The sequence below is a fragment of the Ranitomeya imitator genome, chromosome 3 (genome assembly GCF_032444005.1).
Source record: "Ranitomeya imitator isolate aRanImi1 chromosome 3, aRanImi1.pri, whole genome shotgun sequence".
Classification (NCBI taxonomy): Eukaryota; Metazoa; Chordata; class Amphibia; order Anura; family Dendrobatidae; genus Ranitomeya; species Ranitomeya imitator.
The window spans coordinates 661065963-661090736 of record NC_091284.1 but is presented as its reverse complement, the minus strand read 5'-3'; the positions used below and the strand labels follow the sequence as shown (position 1 = coordinate 661090736).

Sequence of the window (24774 nt, the reverse complement as noted above, 5' to 3'; positions counted from 1 at the left end):
CCCAATCATTTTCAATGGGGTTTACTTCAGGGTTCTGTACGGCAGTCAAATTCTTCCACACCAAACTCACCCAACCATACCTTTTTATAGACCTTGATTTGTTCGCTGTGGCACTGTCATGCCAGAACAGAAGTGGCTTTATAGGGACCTATTAGGGTCAGCCTAGCATACTATTTATTATTTATTTTTTCTCCCTCACCTGCAATATTCTTTGATAGTTTTTTTTTTTTTGTAAAAGGTCTATACTGTATATTTTTACTAACATTTTTAAATCTACGTATTAAAAGTTATATTTTAAAGATGAGTGTTTTTTCTCTAGTTTTTTTGTCCAGAAATGGCTTTCCGCAAACTGTTCTCACTAAATTGGAGACATACCGCAGTCCAAATTGCTTTTATTTGCTGAAGATTTATGTTCACTGGAATCAAGGGGCTTCAACTGACCTATTAATACACCCTCATAGCATTATCCCTCTATTGGGGTTGGCGGAACGCACCGAATATATATTTATAGAAGAAGTTGGTGCGTTCGCAACCCGGGATCCACCATGCAGGAAAGCACCTGCTGATAGATATGGCAGTACAAAAAGCAGTATAAACAGACTCTGTTACTTCACAGAGTCTGTTAGCAAAGATAATGCTGTGCCCTGTTTGGCTCACAGAGGAACACATCTACTTAGTAGAGCAGATGGTGGTCATCAAGTAAAATGCAAACATGAAACTCCTCGCCGGAGGTGCCAGCATTCTAGAGGCTTATTTCAGCCGGGTCCCTGAATACACACACACGAAACTCCTCGCCGGAGGTGCCAGCATTCTAGGGGCTTATTTCAGCCGGGTCCCTGACTGCATACAAACATGACCAAAATGGCACTGAGCTCATACATAAATTGATACTAGCGCATGGCCGTGCGAACCTTATATAGCTGCAGCACGTACAGGACCTTCCTAGAAGGACCAATGAAAGGCTGCCACAGAGCCTGAGGAACTTCAGGACCTTCCCAGAGAACCAATGGGTCTTGCTGCAGTATCTGAGCATGTGACCCTCGATCTCCAACGAGAGATCTTACCCTGGGAATGCTCAGAAGGTGAAAAGCAGGACTTAGTCCCAAAAGTGTCTGCTCGCCGCTGCCCAACACTGGCGTCAATGGCAGAAGCTGGAAAAGCAGCAGTAACCCTTTGCACAGAGTCAGACTGAGCAAGGCGCTGGGACCGACGTCTCCGCTGAGCAGGCTCCACTGCGGCAGGAGAAGAATGGGAGACTGCAGCGGAGATGGCTCAAGATTCCCTCTGTGCAGAGGTGGGAACTCGACCCCCAGCACCCTCCTCCACCAAACATAATAGTAGGCACAGTGCAGTCAGATAGGTAATGTTCACTGTGCATTCATCAAACCTAGTGTCACACTGTGACCAGAGGAATGCCGGTTAAGAGGGACCCTGTACTGTCCCTAATGTATCCCTGTCCCCAGGGTTACTCCTGAAGCTGAAATGAAATCAGCTGACAGAGCCCACAGCAAACAGGGGGAAGCGACCTTAGATGTACCTATACGTCTAAGGTTGGAAAGGGGTGAGGTGTGTCCTAATACTTTTGCCCATATAGTGCATGTCAATAAAGATCTGCTTCTATCATATTTTAACACTACATTTTCTGAACGTATTTATATTTATACACATTGACATTTACCAAATGTATTCATAGCACCACATTGACTAATTGTATGCCAAAAAGGGTTGACATTCCATTTTAATAAATTTAATTATTGAAATACACATAGTTGACTATAGTGCTTACAGGGGTTGTCCGGTGATTTAAATTATTTAAAAACACTCAAAATGGTGTTATATAATAAATGTAGTTAATAAATATTGTTACGGTATATAAAAGTACAAATTCCATGATATTCCTATTCTGATCTTGTGTCCCTCAACTGTCTCTATACATCTTGTTCCATGTGCATGGAGATGTGTCCTCTGCAACCAATTTATAGCTGTAGCTGTAATGTGTTGACCATTACTGTGGACAATGATTGGCTACTGTGGTCACAAGTTCATACAGGCAGAGCATACAGCAGTGGAACAAGAGTGGTACGGAGATTGGTAACTATTTTTACATAATTTAAAATCCATTCTAAATGACTGGACAACTTTGTGATTACAGATACATCCTGTAAATAAAAATGTACCCAAGCCCACATACTACAATGATCGAAACATCAGTTTTCCAGGTAGTGGTTGTTAAGTATACTTATTTTGTATATTTATTTATTCAGGACTTCTTACCAGATGTGATACTCGAACGAAAATGTCACGATAATTCTTAGAAAAAAATGTAGTGGATTATTGGATAATCCACCAAAAATAGTCACTGCAGCAAAACATAAAATAGGTGAAGTAGTTACAAAGAAATTATCTATTTGTCCATAATTGGTTCATTAGATTAGTTGCTAGTCCATAAGTGCCCATCTGGGTTACAATAGGCTGTAGTAGCACGTCTCAGCTGCTTATCCAGGATCGAGCACATGTTAGTCTCTGTGTTTGTAAGCCCAAGCGTGCAATATGCACAGGAACATGTGTTCAGTGAAGAAAATCTATAAACATGGTAAGTATATCACCTATGTACAGAAGAAAACATGAATATACTAAGATTTAAACACGAATAAACCAAAAATAGTAACACTAAAATAACAATAGAGATACAGCCCTGTTCAGAAAAATAGGCCCAATAGTTAATGCAAAGGAGGCAAGATTAAACATGTGTGGTAGCCAAGGAACACCCTTTCTATACAGTATGTATAGCTTTTTTTTAGTTTTGTCTGATATTTGTTAAATAAAGAAAAAACTTTTGATTATTCCTGGCTTGTGCTCCTATCTCTTTATTGGTTTTCTTGATTCATGGGAGAGCCCTGTATTTTTGTCTAATAGCTATTTATTATAGTTGTGAAGTTTTTAACTATGAAGTTGAGAGAATGATTAATATACTAGAAATATGGAATAACCACAGTTATATTCGTCCAACAAGATAATTTTCTATCTGTATTTCTACTAGATATACCACTGGATGGAACAAATGGTTGGGTCACATCCTGATATGCTGGAAAAAATTAACATAGGAAAGTCGTTTGAAAATCGTTCACTTTACGTTCTGAAGGTATAGTTATAATATGTGAGAAACACTACAGTTTGGCTTTATAAAACTAGTTTTGGCAATTTGGGAAACTGCACGTACTGTAATTTGGCACCTACTGGAGACAGATGGGGAACCTTCTTTGTCAAGTCTTGGCTAACCTAGTTACTTAATGTGCAGTTTCTCATAGTTGAGGGTATAACCAGTTCATCGAGACACAATGGGTTAGTATATAATAACTGTAAATTATTATTTGGCTAGATGCAAGAATACCCAGGTATACCCAGGTAACATGGTAGGCAAGCTCCCAGTTACGGGTCATGTAGTGTCCCACCAGTGATCTACAGTAACTGATCATCAACTGGATAGTGTCATGAACCAATCTTCATATACATTTGACATGAGAGGTAATTTTATATCAGATGCCTTAAGAAAGCCCAGCTAACAGGAGAAAAGGAACGTTATCCCTCATGGGAACCTCTGTCTTTCAGTCATAGAGGCATGCACAGAACCGCTAGTTATTGTTTTAATCATAGAGGCATACCTGGAGCGGCTACAGTCTAACTGTCAGTCGCGGCCGTAAACACGTCCTGGCACTTTCATTGACACCTTGCTCTACAACACATCTGCAAAGAGCAAGCTGTCAATCAAAGTATTGGGGTGTGCTTACAGCTGCCGCTCATAATACAGTGAGCGATGATTTTAGCGGCTTTGTGCATGCCTTCATGACTGAACGACAGTGGCATCCAAGAGGAATAAAGTTCATTTTCTCCCTGCAGCCTCCGTTTTATTAAGGCAGCCAGACGGCATTGTAAAGATATTATCTTACAGACTGGCCCTATAACTGTAGTTTGAGGCCGGCGTCACATTAGCGAGTTTTACAGACGTATGAGAGGCGCAGAAAATATGGATTGCACACGGTACAATGATTCTCTATGGCCCAGCTCCTATCTGCCGTATTTTACGTATCCGTATTATACGGTCTTGTACGGCCGTAGAAAATCGCAGCACGCTGCGTTTGTCAGCGTATCGCGCAAAAAATATGCCAATGAAAATCTATGGGGGCGAGAAAAATACGGATTACACACGGACCAGCAGTGTGACTTGCGAGAAATACGCCAGATATGGTAATTAGCTCAAAAAGCCAGGCAGACATCCTGGAAGTCTGGTGCTCGCCTCCATGGAGTTGCAAGCAGCATGGCATCCATCATTAATGTGGATATGCTCCTCATCCTGGTCCAAGAAAGGCCTGAAATCTGGGACCAGCGGGATCCAAACTATTCCAACCGGGCTAGGAAAGAGGCAGCTTGGAGGACCATCTGTGGGATCCTATTCCCAGATTATGACCAACGCACACGTGCGGAGCAGACACAACTTTGTAAGTACACTCATGTTGCGACATTAATTAACCTTGAAAAATGCTTTACCTACATGATTTCATGCAGATTATTTTTAGGCTTAGTCTTGTTTTTTTTTTTTTTTTGCATTTTTGAGCAAAAAACAAAGATGCTTAACATGAGAAAGCGTTTACGTACATAGATAATATAGATGTTGCGTTGGGTACTATTTTTTGGAACGCCAGACTGGTACAGAGGGGAGTGGACCCTGTCCTTGTGTTGTTTCATTTTATTGTGTATAATGTATTTGTTGTGTTAAGCAATTTAAACTTTGGGAAATTCATTTAAGAAGGCATTTTATTAGCATAGTTAAAATATGATCAATCAATGCCAACTGTTTTAAGCAATGTTCAGATTGAGCTTATAGAATATTTGTTACCATGTCATTGCAGTGGAAGATGTTATGATACGATGGCGCAGCATCAGGGACCAATATCGCCGGGAAAGGCAGCAGCGGGCAAAAAGTGGGTCAGCAACTCCAACCAAACAGTGAAAGTATATATACTATGATTGGCTTTCCTTTTGGATCCCAGTATGGATCTAAGACCGTAAGTAAAAACATCCCAACACAAATATTATTATTATTTTTTACTGTTATAGCGCCATTTATTCCATGGCGCTTTACATGTAAGGAGGGGTATACATAATAAAAGCAAGTACAATCTTAAACAATACAAGTCATAACTGGTACAGTAGGAAAGAGGACCCTGCCCGCAAAGGCTCACAATCTACTAGGGATGGGTGAGAATACAGTAGGCGAGGGTAGAGCTGGTCATGCAGTGGTTTTGTCGATCGGTGGTTACTGCAGGTTATATGCTTGTCGGAAGAGGTGGGTGTTCAGGCTCTTTTTGAAGGTTTTGATGGTAGGCGAGAGTCTGATGTGTTGTGGTAGAGGGTTCCAGAGTAGGGGTGATACACGAGATAAATCTTGTATACGATTGTGGGAAGAGGAGATAAGAGGGGAGTAGAGAAGGAGGTCTTGTGAGGATTGTAGGTTGCGTGTAGGTAAGTATTGGGAGACGAGGTCACAGATGTATAATAAACTTATGTTAGCAAATGACTCAACTATTAATTAGGGGTATTAATTTTGTTTTTTTCATACCAGAACACAATCCAACCTCTCTGAGAGGGAGAGTGGGTCGGACTCGGAGGTTGTCTTAGATCCGATTGGTGTCAAAGAAGAGTTGGCAGGCCCATCTTTGGCCTCTTCTACCTCCATCCTTCCTGGACCATTGGCTTCTGCATCCCAAGAGACAGCAACAAGTGTCCAAGATGCAGCACCATCACCCTCAGCAGCACATGATCCTGTAAGCCAGGAAGAGCAAGGACAAAGCAGCAGCCCTACTGTCCCACTGGTGTCATCCCCACAGGCAGCTGGCCCTTTACGCAGAGGCCACAGGAGAGAGCTGCAAGCCAGTAGGAGGGATGTGGATGCTGGGGCCCTCAATTATTTGGCCAGGGCAGCCACAGATGATGGTGAGGAGGCCTTTGCTCGCAGCCTGGCCCGGTACCTTCGTCCCTTTCCCTGTAAGGTGAGGCTACGTATGAGAGTGTGTATTCAAATCCTGATTGATTTATGCACCTCCCCAAATGAGCCCTATAAGGTTTTGGAATTTATTGAGAGAAGGCAGCTTTCACCACATAACCTCTTGCGCCTTCCACGAACTCAACAGGTGCATGGTCAATCAGGATTTGAAGCACCTCTTCCACGTGTGCCTACACCTCAACTCCCCCCACCCAAAATCAACCAAGGCCAGCACTGTACCATATGGCAGCCTACAACCAACCTTCCCAATATGCCCACTTTTCCCAACCCAGTACTGTAGGCTGGTCCCAACCTGGGTTTGGATGACATGGCCATATTGGGGGTGGCTATGAGTCCAGCCAATATGGTCAGCAGCATGAGGGCCAGAGACAAATCCCTTATGGCCAATACCCAACTGGCCAATATGAACAAGGCCTGTATTTTGATCTGCCACACACAGCGTCCACACAGGGTGAAGGACAATTGGCCCAACAAAGGCCACCTGAGCTGCCGCCATCACCTCCACCAACTTACAGAAATCTGTAACCCAAAGTTATTTTTGTTTATATTTGTTCCGCCTAACCATGTTTTGGTTAATTTTGTGCTGTAATTGCACTTTGTTCTGTTGTGGTTTACAAAAAAAAACCAAAACATATGAAACAAATATGGTTTAAAGTTAATACCAAAAGGCATTTGCTATAAGTAAAAAATGTTGTCAAAAGCCAATTGACGTTTGTGAGACAATCATTCTTACATCACACACATATGCTCTATTCATAACCATCTGGTAATTAAGTAAATACAACACAGAGTACAGTTTCTGTAGGCATAAAATATTTTATGGTGATAATCTATTTTGAAAGTAAGGAAATCACAACTGAGAAACAGCATAATCTTGCCAGAGATATTCGTGAAAATATCTCTCACTTTTATTCCAGAAAGAGGACGGCGCGGAGGAGGGCCATGTGGTGTAGGCTAACTCTCATTGGGCAACATTTCTTCACCAATAATAGATGACGGGCAGTCATGAAGACTAGTAAAATTGTGCAAAACAACACACGCTTTAATAACTTCATTAATAGTAGACTCACCCAGCTGAATTGCAGGCTGGAGGAGACGCCATTTGGCACACAGAATCCCAAAAGCACACTCCACCAGTCTACGCGCCCTGGAAAGCCTCAAATTAAAAACACGCCGCCGGTGATCCTGGTTGCGCCTGGGATAATGCCTCATGACATTCCTTGTCAATTGGAAGGCCTCATCTCCCACAAGAACATATGGCACTGCTTCAGCATTGGAGCCTGGGAGTTGTTGTGGTGGTGGGAGGTCTAACTAGTTTTCACGTAGCCGCCTTAAATAGGGTTGCTGATGCTGATTTAAATTAATTTCAGGCTCCAAAATCGTTAAATGTCCGTTTTGTCAGGTTGCGTGGAAAAAATGCATTACGGATGTCATACGGATTACATACGCAACATTACATGCGCAAAATACGCGACCACACCTTGCCAATGGATTACATACGGATCACGATTTCTGGATTTTTTCTACGTATTACTTCCGTAAAAAACGGACCATATTTCCCTACGCTGAGTGTGATGCCGGCCTAACCCCTTTACTCCTAAGGGTGGTTTGCACGTTAATGACCGGACCAATTTTTACAATTCTGACCACTGTCCCTTTATGAGGTTATAACTCTGGAACACTTCAACGGATCCCGGTGATTCTGACATTGTTTTCTCGTGACATATTGTACTTCATAATAGTGGTAAAATTTCTTTGATATTACCTGTGTTTATTTGTGAAAAAAATGGAAATTTGGCGAAAATCTAGAAAATTTCGCAATTTTCCAAATTTGAATTTTTATGCCCTTAAATCACAGAGATACAGTACAGACCAAATGTTTGGACACACCTTCTCATTTAAAGATTTTTCCGTATTTTCATGACTATGAAAATTGTACATTTACGCTGAAGACATCAAAACTATGAATTAACACATGTGGAATTATATACTTAACAAAAAAGTAGGAAACAACTGAACATATGTCTTATATTCTAGGTTCTTCAAAGTAGCCACCTTTTGCTTTGATGACTGCTTTGCACACTCTTGGCATTCTCTTGATGAGCTTCAAGAGGTAATAACAATATAGAAAAAGAAGCAGCATCCATTAATGGATGCTGCTTCTTTTTCTATATTGTGAGTATCAGTCCAGTGGATCCATGGACGTTGGAGCGTGCATCTCGGCTGACTGAGTGCTGCTGGTTGCCGTTTTTTTTCTACATGAGCTTCAAGAGGTAGTCACCGGAAATGGTTTTCACGAATTGACGTTTTTATTGGCAACATTTTCGGGCACGTGACATTTTTTGATCGCTTTATATTCTGATTTTTGTGAGGCAGCATGACCAAAAACCAGCTATTCATGAATTTTTTTGGGGGGGAGGGGGAGGGGGCATTTATACCGTTCCGCATTTGGTAAAATGGATAAAGCAGTTTTATTCTTCGGGTCAGTAGGATTACAGCAATACCTCATTTATATAATTTTTTTATGCTTGCCGCTTTTATACGATAAAAACTATTTTATATAAAAAATAATTATTTTTGCATCGCTTTATTCTGAGGACTATAAGTTTTTCATTTTTTCGCTGATGATGCTGTATGGCAGGACAAGATGACAAGATTTGCGGGACAAGATGATGCTTTCAGCGGTACCATGGTTATTTATATCCGTCTTTTTGATCGCGTGTTTTTCCACTTTTTGTTCAGCGGTATGATAAAGCGTTGTTTTTTGCCTTGTGTTTTTTTTTTACGGTGTTCACTGAAGGGGTTAACTAGTGGGACAGTTTTATGGGTCGGTGCGATACTAAATATGTGTACTTTTATTGTTTTTTTATTATTTAGATAAAGAAATGTATTTATGGGAACAATATATATATATATATTTTTTTTTTTATTTAGGAATTTTTAAAATTTTTTTTTACACATCTGAATATTTTTTTGTACACTATAACAAATGCCCCAGAGCGGCATCATGTTATAGTGTAAGATCACTGATCTGACACTTTGCAGAGCACTGTGTCAGATCAGCGATCTGACATGCAGGGCTGCAGGCTTACTAGAGCTATGACGTACTATCCTACAGGTTTCCCATCGCTATGGCGTACTATCCCGTCGGTGGCCATACGGGCCCACCCCACCTCGACGGGATAGTACGTCACATGTCAGAAAGGGGTTTATAGTATCTGGGGACATGACAGGTTCCCTTTAAAAAGTAAGAGCCATGGGTTCACTAGATAGATAGATAGATAGATAGATAGATAGATAGATAGATAGATAGATAGATAGATAGATAGATAGATAGATAGATAGATCATCTTTTCACCACTGATTTTTTTCTTAGATGACTGGGAAAGAGAAAACAGCAACAAATGCAATATGGATTGACTGCGGTATACACGCCAGGGAGTGGATTTCTCCAGCCTTCTGCTTGTGGTTTGTTGGGCATGTGAGTATCAGTTACTATCTTCTAAAATGTTTTATAATATGTTCAGAAGCAGCTTATTGCTAAAAGTCAACTTTTCATGACAATTCTTTCTGTGAAATTGCAATGTGGATTTCACCCACTTCAATGTAAATCTGCAGCAAAACTCTTAGTAAAATGTGGATTTTACTACTGATTTGCATTGCAATTCACTGTGAAAAAAGGTGTTGTAAATGTTGCTGTGTGCATATACATGCATAGACATTAAAGAGAACATGACAGGACACCCATGCAGCCGAAAACACAAGGATCATGACCAAAACACTGGGTGCGTTACTACAGTTGTGTAAGCTTAAGGCCACATTCAGACGTCAGTGATTGTTCTCATGTAAAAAAAAATATATCTACAGTGTTCTTGATCTGATTTTGATCAGAATTTGGTCAGTGTGTCAGCTTATACCATCAGGGTTTGGTCAATTTTTCTCATGTAAAAAAGAAAAAAAAAATATGGCTGTTGCTTAAGCTTCCATCAAGCAACTTGTGAAAACCAGACAGCACACAAATGACATCCTAGGGCTGTCTGATTTTTTTCACTGACTCATATGCTTGCATTGCCAAGTTAAGTGCACGACTTGTGTAGATAGCACAAGGTTTAATACTAGAACTATCATTACTGATTACGTGCACGTGACTAGCTAGAGCTAGAACCAGGCCCACTGTTCACTAGTGAGTCTGCTGGGGAAGCTGAGCAGAGTGGATTGGGCTGTGTTTGGAGCTGTGAGAAAGAAACCAGAGTCTCTCTGAAAATAGTCTGCACAGTCCGTGTGCCCCAAAATTCAAGTATCACTAGTTGCGATGGACCTCAACTGTTTTGCTTGACCGAACTGTGACTAGCTCAGGTGTATGAGTAGCCAGGGTCTATTTGGTTTAGTTAGCGCCTGGTCAAGGCTAAGGATTTTGTGTTAATGGAATGTGGCCAGGAGTAAGTACTGTATATCGCATACTTGCGGTCACTTGACAGCCCGGTGTCAGCGTCACCACTGGAGAATCCTGACTGCGTGCACAGTGAGGATTCACAATTCTGCATTCATATTGAGTGACTGAAGACTTTTATGCCGTATCTGGACAACCCCTTTCAAAGGTGGACATTCCATTTAAAAGGAATGCATCAGCAGAAAGTACATCAGGCTTTTATTATTGACATAGTTTTCATTCTATTAATTATATGCTGTAAGTTTTTTTCTGTGGGAGCATCAATTCCATTCATCAATTTGTTGATTGTCTTCACCTTTATTCTACAGCTTTCCCAAATGTATTATTCTATCTTTTTGTACAAATTTTCCGAATTTGCCTACTTGATAAATATATAACATTGCACTATGTTACTTACTGTTCAGGCTGTGGGATTCTATGATAAAGACGAGTACATGACAAATCTTTTGAAACACATTAACTTCTATATTTTACCAGTGATGAATGTGGATGGTTATCACTTTACATGGAACACAGTAAGTATCCTTCTGTAGAGCAATTATTATGGCTAGTGATATTAGAAAATTCACCTAGCATTACCTATCCCCCCTGATCTTCAGATCGCAGACTAATCATATGTGTACATTCTTATTCAGCGTTTTGATGTAAAAATAATTCAGTCATTTTGAATTCAGTCAATTATGGCATGTTATCTGTGTCAGAAAGCTGTATACTGTGTCCAACTAAGTTATTCCAAATTGTGCCACAAATTCTGGGACATGGAACTGTAATTTAGACTAGATCCTTTCTCTGCCAGTACTCAATAGGACGTACCACTCATTTAGGAGCATGTAAATAAATGTGTTTAAAACACAAAATAAAGAGATTATTATTATTAATGTGGTGCAAGCCATTAAAGGGAATCTGCCAGCAGGATTTTACACCCCAAACTGTTTTCATGCACATGTCATGACTCGGTTTTCGAGGGGGCATCCTAGCTATCCCTGTTTCCTGGATTACTTCTAATTGTGAAGATGCCGGGGCCATGTACCTTGCTGAGCTCCTGAATTCGCCCTCAGTCTGTACCCATCCTCCACCCACGGAAGTGGGGAGTAGAAATGTATGTAGATACACAAACCAGATTAACAAGGGAATACGTGCAGGGATAAAGGAAAATACCAGTCACACAAATGTGCACTCACAAATAACAGAGTGGAACACCGGAGAGTGAAGGAAGAAAAAAAACAAATAGGATAAGATGATAAATTTCACACAACCGAATAACCAAGCAACAGTCTTTAGATAAACACTCCAAACGCCTCCTCAAACAACCAACTCTTTCAGCTCCAGAGCCAGGCAGTAAGAAACTAACACTGGCATCCCTGATAGCCAGAGAAGAGTATATACATGAGAGGAGAGTGGCCAACACTGAAGAGCTGAGACCTTTAAGGCAGGAAAGCACTAGAAACTTTCCACTGGACAGTTAAACCCCTGCACTGATATCAGAAACCTGCACAGTTTAATATGATGGTGAGGTGCTTCTAATAATTGCAAGGGTGTGGGAAATCAGATGCTGCGGTCTTCTGGCACCTCCCTGTTGTGGTAAACCCAAGACACATGCAGCTTTTAAAGACAGCTCCAGCAATATATTTACATAGCCAGTCTGTTCCTCCAGTACTGAGAAATCAGTGTTTGAAATGATATGTAAATATGGTAGATCTGAAGCCTCTGTCACTCCAGCTCTATTCTCCACCCTGAAACGCATCTTCCTGCTTGACTGATGGCTCCTTTGACTGAAGTCAGCATAGAAGCCGTCAGTCAAGTAGGAGGAGATGGCGCTTGGTGGGGAATAGAGCTGGAGTGACAGAGGCGTCAGATATACAATAGCTCTTCAGCCTCATTTGCATATCTGAATCAATAAATCCAAGTTCTGCTTTTGACTAATTATTCCACAACAACGCTTGGGAGATCATCAGGGTGTTTTTTCATTAACACTGGTTTTGCTCTATAACTGTACCATACTTATCAACAATCTTGGAGTGACTGGAGATTATTATACTTGTCTAGGTTGCTTTCTACCCTCTTTCAGAAAATCATAAAGGAGAATGTCAGAAGTGTAATTAAGATATTTAGAATGATAATAAGAAGGACAACAGTAAATACACCTCTGAATGACTCTAAAGAAACACATTGAAAGAGAACCTGTCATCACAATTTTATAATGTAATGTAAGGACATGGCTGTAATAGCTCTTTAACACAGATTAAATTGATACCTTTGGTGAAAAAATGCACTTTATTATTCTTCTGCAATCAGTATTTGCCATTTTATGCTAATCAGATTTTGGTGCACAGGGGCTGAACTGTGCACTGGGTCCTCTCTCTGTCTGTGATTGCCTGCCACCCCCCCCCCCCACCTGCCTCCGGTCTGTGAATGAGAGGTCGCTGCTGACATTTCAAACAGAGAAGGCCGGTCACTCACAGACCAGAGGTAGGCGGTAGGGTTGGGGAATGACAGACAGTGAGGAGAAGACCCAGTGCACATTCCAATCCCTGTGCACCAAAATCTAAATAGCAGAAAACTTCATATGGTGATTAATGAAGAACAAAGCAGATTTCTTCACCAAAGCTATCAATGTAATCAGTATTTCAGTATCATTACAGCCATGTATTTACATTACAAAATCATGCTGACAGGTTCTCTTTAAAGCAGAGGTCTCAAACTGCATTTTTCAAGGGGTGCAAACAGGTCATGTCTTCAGGATTTCCTTGTACTGCACAGGTGATAATTTAATCAACTACACACATAATGATTATAGCACCTTGTGCAAAGCTAAGGAAATCTTGAAAAAACGTATGGTTTGCAGCCCTCGAGGAATGCAGTTTGAGATCCCTGTTTTAAAGGAAACCTGTCATCAATTTTGGCTGATATAAGTTACGGCCATCATCTTTCAGGGCTGATATACAAAATTCTATAATGCTGAATATCTGCCGTCAACCTGACCTGTAAGAGAAGAAAAATTACTTTTATTATACTCATCTGCAGAGCGGTCCGGTCCGAGGGGTGTTTTTGATCCTGGTCTGGCGCCTACAATCTTCTTGCAATGCCGTCCTCCTTCATGCTTCGTGTGGATGTCGCGTCCCTGCGTAATCCACACAGTCTCCTTGGCATCGCGCTCCTGCACAGGCGCACTTCTCTGTCTTGTTGATGGCAGAGCAAAGTACTCCACTGCACAGGCGCTGCGCCTCTCTGACCTTTCCCGGCACCTGCGCACTGCAGTACTTTGCTCTGCCCTCCTTAGCACAGAGAAGTATGCCTGTGCAGGAGTGCGACATGAAGCAAGCAGGAGGACGGCATTGCAAGATGGGAGGCGTCGGACCAAGAAGAGCGACCCCCCCCGGACCAGACCGCCCCACAGGTGAGTATAATAAAAGTTATTTTTCTACTCTTAGGGTATGTTTCCACGTGCAGTAAACACTGCATGTTTGACGCTGCATAGAGAAGTAGCTTCAAACACGCAGCGTCCAGATGTTACAGCATAGTGGAGGGGATTGAATGAAATCCCGTCTCCACTATGCGTGGTAACACGCATCCGGCGGCCCTGCGACTCCGGACATGTGGCGCGTCTTTTAAGATCGCAGCATGTCCGTATACCTTGTGGCGACACTGCGTCACCACAAGGTATAACACAGGGCCCTATGTGTGGGGTGCGATGATCTCGGATGTGTGCTATGAACACATCCGGCATCATCGCGTCCCAGAAGGGGGTGGAGCTTAGCGCGGAGCAGGTTTGCCGCTCCGACTAAACCGCCGGCCATCCTGAAGGTGGACACATACCCTTACAGATCGGGTTGGGTGCCGATATACAACATTATAGAATTCTGTATATAAGCACTGAAAGGTGATGTGTTGTGAATTCTGTTGTCGGGCTCCCTCCTGTGGTCATGAATGGTACTTCGGCTGGTTCTGTCCATGGACTTCCTCTGGTGGGTGTTTCTGAGTTTCCTTCCTCAGGTGACGAGGTTAATTCGTTAGCTGGCTGCTCTATTTAACTCCACTTAGATCTTTGCTCCAGGCCACCTGTCAATGTTTCAGTATTGGTCTAGTTCACTCCTGGATCGTTCTTGTGACCTGTCTTCCCAGCAGAAGCTAAGTTCTAGCTTGTATTTCTTTGGTTTACTATTTTTCTGTCCAGCTTGCTATTTAATTTGTTGTCTTGCTTGCTGGAAGCTCTGGGACGCAGAGGGAGCGCCTCCGCACCGTGAGTCGGTGCGGAGGGTCTTTTTGCGCCCTCTGCGTGGTCTTTTTGTAGGTTTTTGTGCTGACCGCAAAGTAACCTTTCCTATCCTCGGTCTGTTCAGTTAGTCGGGCCTCACTTTGCTAAATCTATTTCATCTCTGTGTTTGTATTTTCATCTTTACTCACAGTCATTATATGTGGGGGGCTGCCTTTTCCTTTGGGGAATTTCTCTGAGGCAAGGTAGGCTTTATTTTTCTATCTTCAGGGCTAGCTAGTTCCTTAGGCTGTGCCGAGTTGCATAGGGAGCGTTAGGCGCAATCCACGGCTATTTCTAGTGTGTTTGATAGGATTAGGGATTGCGGTCAGCAGAGTTCCCACGTCCCAGAGCTCGTCCTTTATTATCAGTAACTATCAGGTCATTCCATGTGCTCTTAACCACCAGGTCCATTATTGTCCGGACCACCAGGTCATAACAGTGATGGTAGTAACTTATACCGGCCAAAACCGATGACCGGTCCCTTTAAGGTTTTGAAATAGACATTTTTAGTTTGAATCTCTAAGGCCCCTTTCACACATCAGTTTTTCGCCATCAGTCACAATCCGTTGGCTCGATGGATGGACAAATCCGTTGCAGATTGTGAAAAACTGATGCGACAGATTTGATTTTTCGAAGGATCCGCCTAGCGGATCTGGCTAATTGGATCCTAAATAAATCGGAGCATGCTCAGTTAAAAAAAACGGAATCTGTCGCCAGATTCCATCATTTTACGGATCTGGCGCCCATAGGCTTCTATTTGAGGAAATGACGGATCAGTCACTGTCCGATTTTTCGACGTACACAAAAAACATTACTTTGTCCGTCGTCTCCGGCCGCTGGACAAACAATTTTCGACGGATCCGGAAAACGACGGATGAAACGTGAGGCCATCTATCGCAATCCGTCGCTAATACAAGTCTATGAGAAAAAAACGGATCTGGCGGAATCAGTCGCTGGATCCGTTTTTTTTTTCAGAATTCACCAGATTGTGACTGATGGCAAAAACTGATGTGTGAAATCAGCCTAAGAAATGCAATATTGCTTAAACAAATATTTTTAAGTTCTAAGAAATCCAAGAAGAGATATCATCATCTTGTATATGTAGCAACATTATTACCAATGTAACTGAACGGTGTGTAACAAATAGGATTATACAAAAAGAGTAAAGAGCATAACACATTTCCTAATATGTGATTAGAATCGAATGTGGAGGAAGAATCGATCTATGCATCCAAATAACAAATGCTATGGGACCGACCTTAACCGAAACTTTGATGCTGGGTGGTGCGGTATGTTTCCTCCTTCATGCAGTTATTTTTGTTGTTTTTAGTTTTAACATGCTGTTGTAATTAATCTATTTTAGGTCTAACATAAACTTTTTAGGTCGAATATATTGTGATAATTAATCCCTATTTCTAATCCATCCCCTGCATATCCTTAGAGTTCAAATCTAACTTCAGGCGACTCTTCAGATAAGATGTCATGTATACACAAGAAGTAGCCATTCTATGACAAATGGTATTTTCATCACTTTCTCCCCTATGCAGGCTCTAGCTCTAATTTTTGTTGTCTCTGAGCTAGTGGGTGGCGATTAGCTCCTGTGAAGTCTCCTATAAGCAGACACATGATTGTTTGCTGCTCACTTGGATCTATGTAGCTCACAGACAGGAGTAGCGGCATGGAGCATTGTAGACACCTACAGGTTCTGGAATTTCAACCATTTGGTTCTCACCCACATTATCAGATAAATATTATTGTATTCTCTTCTAATGACAATTGTGCACCAATATTATCACATTATGTTCCAGGGGTGGGTGCCTCCAAAAATCCTTGCCATGACACATACTGTGGGCCGTTCCCAGAATCTGAGCCTGAAGTGGCTGCAGTGGCCAACTTTATCAGACGGCACAAAGACACAATAAAAGGCTACATAACAATGCATTCGTACTCCCAGATGGTGCTGTTTCCTTATTCATATACCACAGAGAAATCGAAAGATCACGATGAACTGGTAAGAATTAATGCCCGTTTCGTATGTTCATGAAGATAATTTAAGACACAAGCCACATGAAGTAGTAGTAATGGTCCTAGTTTTCTTGGTTTGCGCCCTAGATTCTGATCCATCATATATCAGGTTTATGATACAAGCCTAGTATGATATGTATACAGTATAAATAAAATAAAACACTAATCTACAGTACATTACGAGCACATTTTAAAGATATAATTTTAAAGGAATAAACAGCATTATAAACCTTTTACACGTATTTTAGGACCTTCTTCACACGCTGCGTTCTGTTGTTTTACAGCACCAGCAAAGCGAACGAGATTTCTGAAACTTCATGCACATTTTTTCCTTGCAGTGTTTTTGCATTGTTTTTTATTCATTCAAAGGAATGTGGGGAAAAAATGCACGTAAACAAGCATAAAAAAATGTGCAAAAACATTTGTATTTTACTCAGCATGTCTCCTGACAATACTCTGGGTTTTTCAGCAGAAACTTTCACTACAAACATTAAAAGTGTATATTCTTATTCGTTTTGCTTCTGGTTAGTTTTGCCAGTAAAAAGAGGTAACTACATGTGTTTCCATTAAGTTTGGTTAAAATGCTTATTTTTCATTTGTAGTTGCGGGTCGCAAATAGAGTTGCAGATGCAATAAAGTCAAAAAACAGAAGCAAATATTCATCGGGTGCAGGAGCAGACACTATTTGTAAGTGATTAAATTTCCATGTAAACAGTTTGTCAGCGTATTGCATATTACTTTTTGTGACCATGATAATGTGACAGAGGTGAGAAGGTACTATTCATCCATATTCCTAAGGCCAAGTTCACACTTTCAGTATTTGGTGAGTTTTTTACTTCAGTATTTGTATGCCAAAGCCAGGAATAGGTGAAAAAATGCAGAAGAGGTGACGTGTTTATATTGTACTTTTCCTCTGACTGTCCCACTAAGGGGTGGGTTAAGAGTAGCCAGTTTAGAAGGTGTGCCCCCCCAAGGTACCCTATGTATTACGTGACATGTCACATGATTCTTCCTGAAAGATCATGTGATAGGTCATGTGAGTAACGCACAGGTGCTCTGGGGCACATCAGTACACCGAAAACGACAGAGACAGTGGCGTGCATAGCCTTTTTTTCCTCCTTGCATACGACATTATAAATAACACTAGATGGCAGCCCGATTCTAAAGAATCGGGAGTCTAGAATCCATATATACTTTATTTATTCAAATGTAAGAATAATACAATTAATAAATAATAGTAAGAAAGAACAAAAAATGGCTGCACTCACCAGCTCTTGACAATTCTTGTTATTTAAGGTACAGTTACACAGGATCCATGAACATGCTTATGAGGGGAGGGATGAAAGACATCAGACGATCACTGAGGAGTTGGAAGGTGTATCGTGGTCAGAGTTTATTAATATGGAGGTGCAAGCGGTTTTTTTGCGCCATTCACGGCGTGCACCAGCTGCATTTGGTAATGGTTTGTTTGTTGCCTTAGAAGAGTCAGGTGTGAAGCATGTCTTATAAGCAGACTTAACAGTGTGCAGGCGATGGCGTTTATCATTTGGAGTGTAAGTAGGACAGTGTTTGCGCTTACGTGCAGATTTACCAATGGTTACAGGAGCTTCAAGCTGCACACATTCTATGAATGGAGACAAAGAAGCTGTATTGTGGGCAGAATCTATGACTGAGGACGTGGAAATATTATGTTTGCAACGTTGAGAGCGTGCAGCAGCAGCTTTATTACTTAATCGATTAGTTTTGTCCTCAAAAGACTCATTAGTAATGCGTTTATTGCAAGCAGCATTAACAGTGTCCAGGCGCTTATGTCTGTCCTCTGTAGTCTCGTTAGCACGCTGTTTGTGCTTACGTGCGGCATCGGCAGCTTTTCGCTCAGCGTCATTGGTATACTTATTATCAGACCTGATGTTACGTGCGCCATCAGCAGCTTTGGGCTCTGTGTCATTAGTATACTTAACAGTGTCCAGGCGCTTGCATCTCTCCTCTGTACTCTTGTTAGCACGCTGTTTGCGCTTACGTGCGGCATCGGCGGCTTTTCGCTCTGCATCATTACCATACTTTATATCAGACCTGATGTTACGTGCGCCATCAGCAGCTTTGGGCTCTGTGTCATTAGTATACTTAACAGTGTCCCTGCGCTTGCATCTCTCCTCTGTACTCTTGTTAGCACGCTGTTTGCGCTTACGTGCGGCATCGGCGGCTTTTCGCTCTGCATCATTACCATACTTTATATCAGACCTGATCTTACGTGCGCCATCAGCAACTTTGGACTCTGTGTCATTAGTATACTTAACAGTATCCAGGCGCTTGCATCTATCCTCTGTACTCTTGTTAACACGCTGTTTGCGCTTACGTGCGGCATCGACGGCTTTTCGCTCTGCATCATTACCATACTTTATATCAGACCTGATCTTACGTGCGCCATCATAAGCTTTGGACTCTGTGTCATTAGTATACTTAACAGTGTCCATGCGCTTGCATCTATCCTCTGTACTCTTGTTAGCACGCTGTTTGCGCTTACGTGCGACATCGGCGTCTTTTTGCTCTGCATTATTAGTATACTTTCTATCAGACCTAATCTTACGTGCGCCATCAGCAGCTTTGGGCTCTGTGTCATTAGTATCCTTACTATTAGAGCTCATGTTGGCTAAGCTAAACATCTTTAAGCGTGGTGGTGGCAAACAACAGGTTAATAAGAGGCAGTGTCAGGTAGTAGGAAAATAGCCAGTTAATAATAGGCAATAGTTCTTTGCAGGAATGCAGATATTAATAAATAGGCAGTTTATATTGCAGAGAAATTGCTGGGCAATAATGGACAATGTCCTTATGTGGCAAATAATAGAGCAATATACCCAATGTGGCAAAGAAGAGGTTAATAAACGGCAGTCTCTCAGTATAACAGTCAGTGAATAATAGGCAGTATATGGAGAAAACACCAAACAAAAGTTCAAAATTGGTGTGAAAATGTCACTGAACCACTTCACAACTAAATATATATAGTTTTGGTAAATGGTATTATCATTTTTTTGACGAAATTCGGCAGGAGCTTGAAGAGCAACGTCACTGGGCCCGCCTCCACGCAGTAGAAACTTGCTGTGAGGTAAAAATTCAAAAATCACACCAAAATGGCGGGCGGAGTGTGTCACAGTACGGCACGTTTCTGATTGGTCGCTCGCAGCAGGCGGCAACCAATCAGACACTGGACACTGTTGACGTCACTTATCTCCGGACATTAGCTCCGGACATTAGCTCCGGACATTAGCTCCGGACATTAGCTTCGGACAAAGCCACGGAAGTTGGCACAAATTGCAGGAAGTAGTATTCTAGGCAATTATATATTAGATAGCGCTATACAAAATAGAGAAGGGGTTATGAGACTAATTTTCCACATGACAGACCATGACTATTGTGGAGGCCGAACCACTATGCTGAAATTAATTCTGCTCAATATTAATACAATATAGAAAAATAATTATTAATAACTAGATGGTGGCCCGAGTCTAACGCATCGCGTATTCTAGAATATGTATGCGTAGTGTATAGCACAACCCACGCAGTACATTGCGCAGCCTACGAAGTACATTGCGCAGCCCACACAGTACACGTAGTATATTGCCCAGCCCGCGTAGTATATTGCGCAGCCCACGTAGTATATTGCGCAGCCCACGTTGTATATTGCGCAGCCCACGTTGTATATTGCGCAGCCCATGTTGTATATTGCGCAGCCCACATAGTATATTGCGCAGCCTACGTTGTATATTGCACAGCCCACGTAGTATATTGCACAGCCCACGTAGTATATTGCGCAGCCCACGTAGTATATTGCCCAGCCCGCGTAGTATATTGCGCAGCCCACGTAGTATATTGTCCAGACACATAGTATATTGCCCAGTCACGTAGTATATTGCCCAGCCACGTAGTATATTGCCCAGTCACGTAGTATACAGCACACAGCCACGTAGTATACAGCACAGAGCCAGGTAGTATACTGCCCAGTCACGTAGTATATTGGCCAGTCACGTAGTATGCACCATATCCGTGTTAAAAAAAGAGAATTAAAATAAAAAATAGTTACATACTCACCTTCTGGAGCCTCCGGATCGAAGCGACCGGTTACCGATGCTACTCGCGCGCGAGACCGCACGTCATCATCTCGCGAGACCGCGGGGCATCGCGAGGAGCATCAGTAACCGGCCGCTTCGATCCGGAGGCTCCAGAAGGTGAGAATGTAACTATTCTTTATTTTTTTATTATTTTTCACATTTGATATTTTTACTATTCATGCTGCATAGGCAGCATGAATAGTAAAAAGTTGGTCACACAGGGGTAATAGCAGCGTTAACCGAGTGCGTTACACCACGGTCAACGCTGCCATTAACCCTGTGTGAGCGCTGACCGGAGGGGAGTACGGAGCGGGCGCTGTGACCGGAGGGGAGTATGGAGCGGATGCTGTGACCGGAGGGGAGTACGGAGTGGGCGCTGTGACCGGAGGGTAGTACGGAGCGGGCGCTGTGACCGGAGGGGAGTACGGAGCGGGCGCTGTGACCGGAGGGGAGTACGGAGCGGGCGCTGTGACCGGAGGGGAGTACGGAGCGGGCGCTGTGACCGGAGGAGAGTATGGAGCGGGCGCTGACTGTGGGGAGGAAGGAGTGGCCGCTGACTGCGGGGAGGAAGGAGTGGCCATTTTCTTCTGGACTGTATCCGTCGCTGATTGGTCATAGCTGTTTTGCTACGACCAATCAGCGACTTGGATTTCCATGACTAACAGAGGCCGCGACCAATGAATATCCGTGACAGAAGGACAGATGGAAGTGACCCTTAGACAATTATATAGTAGATTATATGACTTAATATTGAGCAGAATTAACCCCTTAACGACCGCTGATGTGCCTTTTAACAGCGGTAGTTAAGGGGCGTTATTCCTCAGTGCCGCTGTTTAATGGCAGTGAGAAATAAGGATATAGTGCCCCCCGAACTGGAAAATCTATGGGGTCTTGGGTACTGATCATAGCTGAGACCCTAGAGAACAGAATCTGGGATGTTTTTTACAGTCCCCTTTCACGTGATCGCCATTATTCACCTAATAATGGCGATCACAAAAAAAAGTCTATTTTACAATTAATTTCTCTCTCCTCTGATATGATCTAGCATACCAGAGGAGACAGAGTACCCCTGGTACCTCCACCATCCCCGGGCCCTTCTGCTGCGTCCCCTGGCCCTCCCCGTCATCTTCCTGGAAGAAAACAGTGGTTGCATGTGCGATCTGCTGGCCGGAACTCGGCAACAACAGGAAATTTTCCTTGTTTGATCACTGTGATAGTTAGTTATATCCAAATTATAAAATAAAAAAATCTTTGTAGTTAGGGTTAGGGTTGGGGTTAGGGCTGTGATTAGGGTTAGGGTTGTGTTAGGGTTGGGGTTGTGTTAGGGTCAGGGTTGGGGCTAAAGGTGTGTTAGGGTTAGGGTTGTGTTAGTGTTGGACTTACAACAGTTTTTTTTCAAAAGTAAAAAAAAGTGATGTCAATATGATGGCTAGTGTTGAGCACAAGTGCTCGCTACTCGAGTTTGCATCGGGTGCTCAGGTATCCATCGAGTATTGCAGATCTCTGCATGGGTTTTGGGGGTGTCTAACAGCCACGAAATATGCGGAGTAGGGACTCGAGCATGTCACTTGAGCACCTACGATATTAAGTGCATACTAGAGTGCCCGATGCAAGCTGGAGTAGCGAGCAATTGCGCTCAACATTAATGGTGACATATTCAATATGACGACCTAATGTTAACAAATTTTGTGTTGTACCTGTGGGTTCAAAATGCTCACATTACTCCTGGATAAAATACTTGAGGGGTGTGGTTTCCAAAATGGGGTCACTTGTGAGGAGTTGCCACTGTTTAGGCACACCAGGCGACATAGTTTCCGCCATTGATTCCAGACAATTTTTGCATCCAAAAAGTCAAACAGTGCTCCTTCCCTTCCGAGCCCTGCCATGCATCCAAATAGTGGTATTCCCCCACATATGGAGTATTGGCATACTTACGAGAAATTGCACAACAAATTTTGTGGTCCATTTTCACTTGTTACCATTGTGAAAATAAAAAAGTTTGTGTCTAAATTAAATTTTTTGTGAAAAAAAAGTTAAATGTTAATTTTTTCCTTCTTCATTGCTTCAGTTCTCGTGAAGCACCTGAAGGATTAATAAACTTCATGAATGTGGATTTGAGCACTTTGAGGGGTGCAGTTTTTAGAATGGTGTCACTTTGGGTACTTTCTGTCATATAGATCCCTCAGAGTCACTTCAAATGTAATGTGGTCAGTAAAAAAATGGTTTTGTAAATTTTGTTGGAAAAATGACAAATCGCTGGTCTAATTTTAACCCTTATAACTTTCTAACAAAAAAAATATGTTTCCAAAATTGTGCTAATGCAAAGTTGATATGTGGGAAATGTTATTTATGAACTATTTAGTTTGACACCACTCACTGATTTAAGGGCACAAAAATTAAAAGTTTAAAATTGAAAATTTCCAAATTTTGCCAAATTTCCGTTTTTTTTCCCATAAATAAATGCAAGTTATATCGAATAAATTTAACCATTACCATGAAGTGCTATATGTCACGAAAAAACTATCTCAGAATCAGTGGGATCCATTGAAGTGTTCCAGAGTTATTAACACATAAAGTGACAGTGGTCAGAATTGTAAAAATTGGCTTGGGTCCCCCAGAGCCCAGATTGCCCTCATTATAATCCACCTATGCTCCCACTCCTAGTTTTGGCTTACAAATACTGAGGCAAAAAACTCACCAAGTACTGAACGTGTGAACATGGCCTAAGGCTGGGTTAACATTAGCATATCTGTGCGCAGCGTATGATCCGCATGCGTTATGCGAACATATGTTTAACATGGTGCACACAGGGACACCCGTTTGCATGAAGATGCGTAAGCATGCATCATTTCGCGTTGTGCGGCGAAAGCAACATGTTGCATTTTTTGAGGCGTCAAATATTGCGCAATCATGCGCATTTGGGTGATTGCGGATGAGTGCATTAAAAAACGCATTACTGTCTATGGGAATGCATATGTATGCAAGGACATGTGTACGCATGAGTTCGATATGCATGCGTACTTTAGACTGCGCATGTCCAGGAAATGATGTCACCACCTCCACCATGCGCATAAACAATGCAAACGCACACCAAAACGCATTTAAACGCATGCACACGCAGCGTTTTTTTTTCGGCATCATGCGTTTTGGCATGCAGATGATACGCTGCGCAAACGCTAATGTGAACCTAGCCTTAGTCAGAGAATATGAGGCGCTGTTGGCACCACATTAAGTAGCACATAAGTATCTACTGCACGAAGCCCGTGATTGTTTAGTTCATCCTTCATGTATTCACACCTCTGAATGAAGTGAAATGACCACTGTATCCACTGTTACATTTTTGCAGATCTGGCCCCAGGAGGATCTGATGACTGGGCGTATGATCTAGGGATCAAGTATTCTTTTACTATTGAACTGCGTGATAAAGGCACCTATGGATTTTTACTACCTCCAAGCTTTATAAAACCAACATGCAGTGAAGCTCTGACTGGAATTAAAATCATATCTGCACATATCGTGAAAAATATTTAGTTCAATTATAAAGAAAATTCACAAGCAAATTCTGGAGACTCTGGATATAGCAGTATATACATGAAGCATAAACCAGTGTATTACCTGTCTGTACTGATTGCCATCTGCCCTGTGTAACTGCAATAAAAGAATTTACAACATCAAGCAAGAGAGAGAGAAAATTCATGGAACGCTGCATGTGATGTGAGAGCACATAGAAAAGAGGGTGAGAAATAGGCATCATAAACTCTTCAACAATATGAGATTAGATTTACACAGATTTAATGATGTATCTTAATTTCTTTACCCCTTTGCCATTTTCCGTTTTTGCTTTTTCCTCTTCTTTCAAGAGCCATAACTTTTCTTT

At 42.1% G+C, this 24774-nt stretch overlaps 1 protein-coding gene across 1 annotated transcript in view; it reads left to right on the top strand.

The window, feature by feature from the left end:
• Positions 1-24570, top strand: part of CPB2 (carboxypeptidase B2) — a 112622-nt gene extending 88052 nt beyond the window's left edge. The window contains exons 6-12 of the mRNA XM_069760224.1: positions 3041-3142; positions 9438-9542; positions 10916-11026; positions 15965-16055; positions 16575-16777; positions 17394-17478; positions 24244-24570. Coding sequence (XP_069616325.1) covers positions 3041-3142; positions 9438-9542; positions 10916-11026; positions 15965-16055; positions 16575-16777; positions 17394-17478; positions 24244-24428 — 882 coding nt within the window. The 3' untranslated portion in view covers positions 24429-24570. The remainder of the gene's footprint in view (positions 1-3040; positions 3143-9437; positions 9543-10915; positions 11027-15964; positions 16056-16574; positions 16778-17393; positions 17479-24243) is intronic.
• Positions 24571-24774: the final 204 nt, after the last annotated feature.